General features: G+C 44.0%; 1 protein-coding gene across 1 annotated transcript in view; it reads left to right on the forward strand.

Moving 5' to 3' along the window:
- The window catches only part of CFH (complement factor H), a 100,145-nt gene extending 89,803 nt beyond the window's left edge, over window positions 1–10,342 (forward strand). Inside the window, exons 21-23 of the mRNA XM_054037505.1 lie at window positions 1,006–1,188; window positions 2,363–2,563; window positions 9,472–10,342. Of these exons, the coding sequence (XP_053893480.1) occupies window positions 1,006–1,188; window positions 2,363–2,563; window positions 9,472–9,485 (398 nt within the window). The 3' untranslated portion in view covers window positions 9,486–10,342. The remainder of the gene's footprint in view (window positions 1–1,005; window positions 1,189–2,362; window positions 2,564–9,471) is intronic.
- Window positions 10,343–11,652: the final 1,310 nt, after the last annotated feature.

An 11,652-nucleotide genomic window follows, 5' to 3' on the forward strand; every position in this document is an offset into this window, starting at 1 on the left:
AGCAGACTCATCAATCTCTAAGTGGTCTTGGTGCCACTAGAGCAGGACAGAGCACCACACCAGGAGGTATGTGGGTTACTCTAGCATTTTCCAAATTTGTTTACTCCCATCCCACTTCCCTTTCTATGAGAACAGGAGCAGAGAGAGGAAATGGCAGCTGGCATTTAAGAGTAAATTTCAAATGAGGAATTTGGCTTCTCTATGAATTATTTTTAAAATCCACCTGGCCAAGGGACCTTTCCAAAGGGCAAAGCTTATATCCATGATTTCATCAATTATAGGGACATCAGGAGGTTTTCCCGTCCTTGGATTCATTCTTTCCTCACTCCCCTCATTTTTGTACGTTCTGTGTTTCATATTCCACTCCTTTGGCCTATGTTATCCCAACTTCTATTTTACCCTCAGTTCTCTCTGCTCTCAATATTCAGATACAATGGTAAAGTCATAATTAACAATACTCTGAGACAAGTGCTGGGTGCATCAAACACCTTACATGGTAACGAGAGAGTAGGTACTGCACATGGATTTACTTCTTAGTGACAAAAAGCAGGTTGATTGGTCCACATGAGCTTTAGTAGGGGAGCAATTGGGCCAAAGCTTCTCACTTTCCATTTCCCTACTAGTCAGTGTTTAAGGCAGAATGGTGGGATTAGTAGGGCAAAGATGATTGACCCAAAAGATCTCAAACTAACCTACATTCCCTGGTTGAAAAGCCACCTGGAATCAGATCTTAACAAAACTAGAGCAGCTAGTTTGCTATTTTGCCATCAGTTCCATAGTATTAGTTGTTAATAAACAAATATCATGCTGCTTCAACTATAAAGATAAAACTTTTTGTTTTTTGTGTTCAGTTTCAATATCAGGATGATTCTTTTTCACATTTCCCTTGGGGTTTTTACTGCTCTATCAGAGTTGATAGAACTGTTGTGTAATATTTGTGCTTTTACAGCATTTACTGTAAATAACACTGATGAAACTATTCTCTATTTCTATACTTAATTTTAGAGGCTGCTGGAAAATGTGGGCTCCCACCTGCTATTGATTATGGCGACACCATTGCCTTTGCACAGGCAGAATATGACTCCGGTTCAACAGTGAAATACAAATGCCAAAGTTTTTATAAAATGGAGGGATCTGCATTGATTAGCTGTGAGTCTGGCCACTGGACAGACCCACCAGTTTGCTTAAGTAAGTACAAACATTTATGATATGAAAAAAGGTGATGAGTCATACAACTGTGTTATTTTTCATATTATGTTTCCTGTTCTGAAGTCACTTGTACTGGTATAACACCAGATTAATTCCATAAATCTGAATGGCATTACTCCTGATTTACACCAGAATATGTGAGAGGGAGACTCACATTCTTTATAGGGACATCTTTTCAAAAGAAAGGATCAGCAAATGGCAAACACCCACGGCATTATAAGTATTTTGAATGCACCCCCAAAATAGTGTCTCAGTTAAAACCTATAAAAACATATTACAATGAAACCATCATTTACTGTAGGTCAACAGATATATTCAAATGTATTTTTAGTCTAAAAGCTTTCAACTACAGCAGATGCTGTCAAATACAATCCAGTAACTTAAGGGAAAGCGTGAGGAATATTGGTCACTGCTCTTCAGTACTTGGAGTAGACATGATGCTAGCATGAGCAGCAGGGGATTCCACTTTTTTCTAGGGGGAAATCTAACTGGCATAAAATTAATGTAGTTTGCTCTACACCACTTCTCTCCAACCTCCTGAGAGTGAGAGGAGGGGTTGGATGGAGTACATTGCAGTGCAGTGATTTTGAGCTGTGCAGCCACCTCCATGTGGTTCTTAAATTATGGTGAACTAATCAGGTGGGCTGGTGTGTCCTGGACCTGACTTCACAGCTCAGGACCAGCCTGTCATGTCCCCTTTCTCTTCTGCCATGTCACCTACACAAAGGGGTGGGGGAGGACAATAGGGAGCCTGATCTGCCAGCTTTATATTAGCAGAGAGTATCCTTCCACAAGGAGAATATTCTGTTGGCCAGCTATGGCTAGGTTCTCGCCCATTTACATCAACTAAGAGACACAAAGGGGCCAGATTGTAAAATAAAATCTAATTCTGTCTCTCTCTGTGTTCATCTAGTCTCCTCTCTGTTCTTTCCCACAATATCACACCAGTTGGTGTGAAAGCCTCCTTCTCTAGAGTTCCTTCTTGTTGTCTCAACCTTACTTTCCCTCCTTTACTTTTCAAATCCTCTCTAAAAATGTTTCCTTGTTTTATTTAACTATGCAAAGCATTTGGGAACATGGTCAGTTTCAATATGGTTACAGTGAATTAGATTTCCAATCCCTATGCACATAATTACATTTTTTTTCTTTCCAGAGCCATGTACAGCATCCCCAGAAGAAATGGAGAAAAACAACATTAAGCTGAAATGGTCCTGGGAAAAGAAATTGTACTCAGAAAGTGGAGACTTCATTGAATTTAAGTGTGAAGATGAATACATAGAGGATCCAACATCATCTCCATTTAGAGTACAGTGTATGGAGGGGAAATTGGCATATCCTAAGTGTAAGACACGAGGTAAGTGATCTCCAATCAAGCTACAAAGATTTGTTAATTTTTACTGAGGAATTGTGGGGTTAAAAAAATACAAAATAATGCATGGCAGAGTGGCACCATCGTGATGGGTACCATATAAACACATGGGAAATCATGGTCCCTGACCCAGACTACTTGCAATCTAAACAGACAAGACAAATGGTGGGTAAAGAGATGTAGCTCAGAAGCAAAGTGACTAGAGTATTACTTGAGCTGGGACAATCACTCTCCGACATCTGAGCCTCTGAGGATTACAGACATGGTAGACAAATTTTGCAAGTGTCTTCTCTTACCCAAGGTCTCTGGCTGGCCCAATTCCTCATCCAGGCAGCTGACTTCCATTGTGGTCTGCACTTCTTCGATTTTCCCCTGAAGCTGATTTTTTTATCTCCTAAATCCTTGCCACAGCTAGCACTGTGAGCAAGTTCAATGTTAAGCAAAGTTTTCCTGATCGCCTCTAGTTCCTGAGAAACCATCTGATCCATGAGAGTCAGTTTGCTGGTCACCTCACTTATTTGTCTTGCTTTTCCAGACTGGGAGTCTTGCAGCTGGGCTTCTCAGTCTGCTTGGACCCTTGGGCTGCTGCCTCAAGAAAGACTTTATCTTAGACTTCAGGTCATTTCTCAGTTCTTTTTCAGAAACCTCCCACTGTTGCAAACTCTCCAGCTTCTGTTTTAGGACTTATTTTAATTCCTTTTGTCCATCTTTGACTTAGCCCTTTAGGTCCCAGGGGTGGGCAAACTTTTTGGCCTGAAGGCCATATTGGGGTTGCAAAACTGTATGGAGGGCTGGGTAAGGAAGGCTGTGCATCCCCAAACAGCCTGGACGCCGCCCCCTATCCGACCCCTCCCACTTCCTCCCCCTGACTGCTCCCCTCAGAACCTCTGACCCATCCAACCCCCCTGCTCCTAACCGCCCCCTCCCAGGACTCACCACCCCTAACTGCCCCCCAGGAACCCACATCCTATCCAACCCCCCCTACTCCCTGTCCCCTGACTGCCCGAACCCCTATCCACACCCTCGCCCCCTGACAGGCCCCCCAGGACCCCACGCTTATCCAACCTCTCCGCTCCCTGTCCTCTGACCCCTACCCACACCCTTACCCCCTGGGACTCCCATGCTTATCCAATCCCGCCCCCGTTCCCTGACCGCCCCTCCCCCGAACCTCTGCCCCATCCAACTGCCCCCTGCTCCCCATCCCTTGACTGCCCCCTGGAACCCTCTGCCCCTTATCCAACCCCCCAGCCCCGGCCCCGGCCCCCTTACCATGCCGTTCAGAGCAGCATGTCGGTCCGCCGCGCCACCCAGACGGAGCCAGACACGCTGCCGTGCAGCCCTGCAGGAGTGCACAACCCTGCCCCCCCAGAGTGCTGCCCACGTGGCGAGTTGAGGCTGCGGGGAAGGGAGGTCAACAGGGGAGGGGCTGGAGGCTAGCCTCCCTGGCTGGGAGCTCAAGGGCCGAGCAGGACAGTCCTTGGGCCGGAAGTGGCCCATGGGCTGTAGTTTGCCCACCTCTGGTTTAGCCAATATTCAGGTGTGACACTCTGTGCCTCGGGGAACACCCTGCACCCCATCCTTATAATATGATTGTGTGGTATCAAATGCAAAGTTTGTCATGCCAGCTGTCTTTGGAAGGCTCATGATGCACTGAGCATTGTTGTTATAGTAAAGTTATAGGTTGTAATTTCATGTATATAGTTATGAAGCTGAAAATGTGTCCTCATGGCTTAAAATAAGCCCAGGCAAAACTCTCCAGGAGTAGAGGGGCAGTTCACACCTCATCAGGGCATGTATGGGACAAACCCAGCCCAGCCTCACAGGAACAAAGGACACTGAGCTAGGCAGCAACAAAGGATCTGTTGGACTCTGGAGTGAGTCACCCCCCTTCCCTTGTTCAGTTTGGGACTACGATGAGGTAATGCTCACCTGTCTCTGAAAGGGGGGGGCAAAGCCAAGGAAAGGAAAGGTAGGAACAGAAAAGCAGGAAAATGAAAGCAGTGAAGCAGTTGCGAAGAGTGAAAGCAGTGAAGAAATTGCAAAGTTGGAGCTTTTTAGGCTGCAGGTTTCAGAAAAGGAGAGGGAGCACTAGAGATAATTGCAACTGAAAGAACTGGAGATAAAGGAGAAGGAAAGAGAGCGGGAAGAAAGAGAGAGAAAATACCATCTGGACCTGCTAGAGAAGCAGAACCAGAGGCCCCCAACCCCAATGATTCCCATCATTCCCAAAACCCACAAATGGAAACACTTGTGTCCTGCATCCAGTGAGGAGGGCGATATTGCTGAATATCTGACTACCTTTGAAAGGCTGTGTGTAGTACACGAAGTCCCTGATAAGAGAGTTCCTACCCTGATTGCAAAAGTAACTGGTAAAGCTCAAAATGTATTCAATGGAATGCCTATTGAAGATGCTTTAGACTATTGTAAATTTAAAAATACCTTTTTGCAAAGTTTTCAGATTACCCCTGAAAGATATAGAATTAAATTTAGGAATCTTAAAAGGGATATTGGGACGAGTCATGGGGAATATGTAAACAAAATGAAAGATTTGTTGGGAAAAAGGGTGAGGGGTGAAGATGTGGCAAGTTTTGAAGGAATGCTTGATCTTGTTGCTCAAGAGCATTTCTTGAGCATGTGTAAGGCCGAAGTAAAGCAGTGTCTATGGGATAAAAATGTAAAGACTGTGGATGAGATGGCTTTTTAGCTGATGCCTTTGAATAGACTCAGGCATCTATTGACGGCAGGCCACAGAAAGAGGGGTTTAAAACTGATGGGAAGGATCCCATTTTGCTGTTGGGAAGAGAGAAGGGGGTTGGGAGCCTAAACATTCTCTTACCCAAAAACATCCCTCTGCTGGTAACTCCCTCCCAGCAAAGCAGAAGAGCTCAAATCGTGCTATCAGTGTAATTCCACTGATCACCTGAGGAATAAATGTCCTGTGCTAGGAGGAAGAAGGCAACCAATAGCTCATGTTAGTTCTGGTGTCCTCAACACGGAACCCCCGCCCCCAGCAATTGAAACCTATCATATTGGTTTTGTGAGATTAGCCTCTGCAAAACCAGATATGGAGCACGTTAAGGTTGTCCAAATTAATGGCAGGGAATGCTTAGGGCAGAAGGATACAGGGGCCCAGATCTCTCTGGTTAAGCAGAGTGTGTTCCCAAAGGCCAGTATGTTATCTGGCCAAATGGCAGAGATTGTGGGGGTGGGCGAAAGCAGGTTCCTCGTACCACTAGCTAAAATCCATGTGGTTTGGGAAGGTTTGAAAAGTGGTTTGACTGTGGGGGTAATGGAACTCCTCCTAATCGACCTGCTCCTTGGTAATGATTTTATCCATGTAGCTCAGTTTAAAGTATTTCCCTGCAGCAGAAAGGAGTTTTATGCTGGGACCCCCGAGGGAAAGGGTAAGGTCTCAGGATCTGCTGAGAGAATGGAAGAGAGTCTCCTTGATTCTTCTGCAGCAGGGGGAAGCCACATGCTTCCAGGTGGGAGGTTGGTTGAGACCAGCTCCTGCACTGCAGCTGGAGGCAACACCACATCAGGAAGGGATGGAGTGCAATGCCTGCCAGAGAGAACTGTTCAGGTTGTTAGCTGCCAGAAAGTTGCAGTTGAACCAGAGACCGACCCGGCTCTAGGGAGCATAGAGAAATGTGTCCCAGAGGAGAGCCCAGAGAAGGGGCAGGGAATCTCAGAAACCACTGAGGTGGGTAAGGATTCCTGTGATTCTGTAACACAGGAAAGCAGGGTGCTTCCAAGTATGGGAGGGGCTGAGGCTAGCTCCTTTCCAGCAAAAGGCAACATGCCCTCAGGAGCAGGGGAAGGAGAGGTGTTGTCAGTGATTAAGGAAACTGTGCCTGTTGTTAGCTGGCAGGGTTTTGCAGCTGAACAAGGGACAGACTCCTTCCTAGGGAGCACAGAGGAATGTGTCTTAGAGGGGGGCCCAGGGGAGGAAACTGGGGAAGGAATAATGGGGGTACAGGAATGTCTCCTCACTGGTCATTTGGGAGAGGATGTCCAGGAAAGAATGGCAGAGTCAGCATCTGTGCACCCAGGCACTCAGCCCATGACCTAGGTTTGGAGAAGGAACTGTGTGACCGACTTCCTGGAGGGACTACGATGAGGTAATGCTCAGACTTCTCAGCGACAGAGAAAGGGGTGATGGAGGGTACCCCAATCCAGGTCTCGGTTTTTCATGATGCTATTTCTGATAAGTTTTTGGAAAGTAATTGAGTCTCTTTACATCAAGATGAAGCTCCAATGCCTGTGATAACAGGGAAGTTGGGACATGTCAGGAAATTGTCAGGTGGTAGTTTGTGAGAACACTCATGACCCAATTGACAGAGAAGGGGGTGTTTTCCCCCAGGTTAGTAAGGCACAGAGAGCAGTTGCGGAAAAGCTGCTGGGAAAAGGTGCATCTGATCGAAGGGTAAACACGCCTAGCCCAGAGATGACAGATCACAGCCCTCTAGGGGTCAGGGAAGGACTCAGTGCTGGCAGGGGGAAATACAGGGTAACCCCAAAAGGGGAGCTGTATTTTCTGCATATGTGCAGTCCTGGCATTGGGAGACTGCTCCTCAAAGGGCCAGCCAATGTGAAGGATCTCCCTGGACCCTTATCTTGCCAGACCCCGAGATACCAAAATTCCAGAAACATGATTAAATTAAGAGCCCACACAAAGGGCAACACTGGAGGGAAAGAAAAGCCAGTGACTGATTACATGGGAGAGAATCAAAGGAAACCATGGATAATGACTGACTAACCTCAAACTACACTATCTGAACAGAGGATGTGGTATCATAAAGATACTTGTAAACACCCATCTGTGATAAAAAAATGTTGGTATTAATGTTAAGTTTTGGGGATAAGAATTTTGACACAGATGTTAAACCTTATGATAATACTACTTTTCAATTAATACCTGTAAACAGACGTAAAGCTTACCATAGCAGAGAAACCATAACAAACCTGGTTTTCTGTGTATGAATGGGGAAACTGAGGCACACCACCTCATGGCCTTGATGGCTCAAGGCCATGAGAACTATAACACAAACTGTCTTCAAGCTAGTGACTAACCCTCTTGCAGTAAACTAAGGGGGGAGGTGTGACATCCTGTACCCCCATGTTCATCCTTATGATTGTGTAGTATCCAATGCAAAATTTGTCATGTCAGGTGCCTTTGGAAGGGTCATGATGCACTGAGCATTGTTGTTATAGTGATATTATAGGTTGTAATTTCAAGTATATAGTAATGAGGCCGAAAATGTGTCCTCATGTCTTAAAACAAGCCCAGGCAAATCTCTCCAGGAGCAGAGGGGCAGTTCATACCTCATCAGGGCATGTATGGGACAAACCCAGCCCAGCCTCACAGGAACAAAGGACACTGAGCTAGGCAGCAACACAGGATCTGTTGGACTCTGGAGTGAGTCACCCCCTTTCCCTTGTTCAGTTTGGGACTACGATGAGGTAATGCTCACCTGACTCTGAAGGGTGGGGGCAAAGCCAAAAGGGAAAAAAGAACATGATGAAAGGGAGAGACGTTTGCCATGCGCTCTTCTCTTCCACCTCCATCTGCAGACACCACCACCAAGCGACTGAAGTGCTGATCAAAGGGGAGAGCCTGGCTGAAGGGCAACCAACCAGTCTGTGATGAGAAGCTTCTAAGCTTGTAAGGGCACTGGAAGTGTTAAGATCAGCTTAGAATGCATTTTGCTTTTATTTCATTTGACCAAATCTGACTTCTTGTGCTTTGAATTATAATCACTTAAAATCTATCTTTTGTAGTTGGTAAATTTGTTTGTTTGTTCTACCTAAAGCAGTGTGTTTGGTTTGAAGCATGTCACAGACTCTCTTTGGGATAACAAGCCTGGTATATATCAATTTCTTCATTAAGCTTGCAGCGTCCAGTGGACATAACTGGACACTGCTACCAACACACACACACACACACACACACACACACACACACACACACACACACACACAGCTCCATCATTTAATCTTCAGACCTTGTTTTATCAGTCCCCAGAGAAACCACTCAACCAGAATTGCTCCAGCCTTTTACCAGGCTTTGCATGTGATTTAGTCCATGGGCAGTGGTTTCCATTGTTTCAGCTATCACTAGACAAATGCTTCCTCATTTAGTGGAATGAAAGATGGCTATCCTGCCCATCAGCTTCACTGAGAACCAGGTCTATGACTGCCCATAGAGCAGACATGCTTATTGCGAGCTACCCAACCTCCAATACAATAATACTTTCAAAATCTATTAATGGAAAGATCTATTTTGTCTTGCATCATTCTAGTTCTCCTGCCTTTTGCTGAAGAAAAAGAATTGCTGATCTTCCTCCCATATTAGGATGACTATATCATTGTGGCAATTCCCACAAATAGCTCGTGTAAAGTGCTGTAAGAAATGACATCTCCTTTATAGAATTATGGGAAAAGAAGCAAATAATGCATGCATACATATGAGAAGGGCTGGTTGAAAGCAACTGATAAGAAGTCATGGGATGTAACAAATTGAAGATCCCTGCTCCAAACATTCCATCACATTCAAATGCTAGTAGCTACACCATGGATACGGAAAAACACAGTAATGTTGTATGAAATCAATGTATGGTTTTCTGTGTATCTTCATGATAAATATTTGTTTTTAATACGAAAAGTATTTGAACCACTCCAGTTCAGGGTAACTGCAATTACCTTTGATGGAGTTTTTTCCCATTTACTTTCCAAAGATAGTTAAAATCATCCAGTGTGAATTTTATGCAGTTGTGCTAAAATCAAAATTCTGTTCCTTTTGAGAGACACATATCGGGTGTGTATGTAATGCTTATTTCAAAAAATTGACATGTACTAAATTAAATTTCTAGTAATTGTTCTCTCTCTGACAGGTACTTCAGGATGAATAAAAAGAAGCATCATTTTAACCCAGTTCTGAGGATCAAAATCCCATTGACCAGTTATTTGTAATGTTCACATATTATGTCCTTTGGCAATATTTTAACCTAGATTGTCTGAACTGATACATGTAATCACTTCTTTTTATCTTTGGTCACAATGTAATTTTTTTAAACAAATTTTAAACCAATCTTAAAATAGTAACAACAGATGGGCAAATTGGTTCAAACTCAGCTCAAACTACAGCTTTTTATGATCTTTGGAAAAGGAAACTTTAAGAGTAATCATACACTTCTTCACTTCCTGAATTACACACTTCCTGCTTGCTGAAAGAGAAAGCAGCAGTATTTCCCTCTGGTCCAAATCAAGAACTCCTGAAAGTCTCTCTAGCAACCTTAAACTTGGGAGACTTGTAGCCCAAATCACCACAACAGAAGGTTTGGGATATGCACTGATGCTTTTCTGAGTTTCTCCATCACAGTAAGCAGTTGATCATCATTCTTCCAAATGTTTTAGTCCATGCAACCAAAAAATGATTGTCATCCAGCACAGTTGTACAGAAAACACTGACTTCTCTGGTTAAAGTTTACACTCATACTGTCTTAATTATTTTTCCTTTTTAAAATTAAATCTTTGTATTTCATTGGCCATTCTTCTTTAAAAGTCTTATTTGTACTTGTTGGACTTTTATTAATACCTTGTCATGAAGTAAAGCAGGAAGAAATTTTAGGATTTGTAGAAAAATGGAGACAAATATGAAAGCCTGCAGCTAATTCAAATAGCAACTTGATACATGTGTTTGGCAGTGTGTGAATAAATGGTCTATTCTAATCTTCCACTGTATGAAATAAACTGGAAATTTGACTGGTACATGTCAGAGATGAACTTATCAGAATCCACATAGACAAATTAATAAAGATGTAGTGAATATTGATGGGATGCTATATGTAGTGACTGGACCAAATTCTGGAGCTCTGGCAAACACAAATACGCCCACACTTACACTATAAAAACTGAAAAAATGTACACTCATTTTCCCCAAAATTGTGTTACAGTTAAAGTTTTCCACATTATTGCCAGATTGCCTGTATCAGTTATGTTACTGATTTTCCTAGTGGACTCAATAGTCCTAATTTAGTCACTCACACTCCCTATTCAATGCTCAGGGAGAGTCAGGCACCCTAAGCTATGTCTGTATTTGATCTGGGAGGTGTAATTCCCAGCTTGCAGATACATACATGCCCTGGCTGTGCTCAAGATAGCACCACAAGGCACCATTTTGTCCTAGCTTCCCTGAGTACAAGCCAGTCAGACCATCAGCTACCTACTTGCGGGGAGAGCCTAAGCTACTGCCAGTGCAGCCACAGCACACTAGTTTTTAGTTACTAGGTTGGGCAGAGCTAGCATGGTACCTTTGTGATCTGAGTATCATACATCCCAATGTAGACATACCCGTACACTGGGATTCACAAAAGCCAGCATGTTGAGCAAGGCGGCACCTAAGCCAGACAGTATGAAATGCCAAGAACAAGGGTGGGGCCTAAGCTTTGCCCCTCAGTAGGAGTTGGGCACCTTTCTCCACTCAGGATTCACAGTGCTGAACTCTCTCCCGGAGTTAGGTATCTAAGTCAGGTCAGCCCTTTTTCATAAAACTCAGACCACTCGGTGGTGGTGCCATTATACCCTAAAGCATACACCCTTTGGGTAGAAACTTAAGTCTAAACCTTAATGTGGAGCAGCAACTTGAAATCAGGTGTTTGCCCTAACAACTGGGCAATGAGGTATTCTGGCATATGTCTTTCTCAAGATCTCCTATTTCAGCTGGTCTACTTTGTCTAACTAATTATATAAGTAATTAAAATATTCATTAGACCGGGCACTTGAACTCGGGACTCCCACATATGAGTGAAGTCCCCTAACCACTAGGCTACAGTCACTCTCAATAGTATGGTAATCCAATGACTATTTAATTATTTAATACAACGTGGAATGGCTTTGACAGGCAAGGTTGAGAGAGTGTGCCTATCCTAGGGGTTAGGGACATACTCTTGAGAGGTAAAAGTGTGCTCTATATCAGATAGTGGGTGGAAGGGGTCTAAATCCAAGTCTCCTACATCAGGACTGAGTACGTGACCAACAGGGCTAAAAGTTACAAAGTAGGGCAGCAGTATCTC

The sequence above is a fragment of the Malaclemys terrapin genome, chromosome 8 (assembly GCF_027887155.1).
Source record: "Malaclemys terrapin pileata isolate rMalTer1 chromosome 8, rMalTer1.hap1, whole genome shotgun sequence".
NCBI classification, from domain to species: Eukaryota; Metazoa; Chordata; order Testudines; family Emydidae; genus Malaclemys; species Malaclemys terrapin.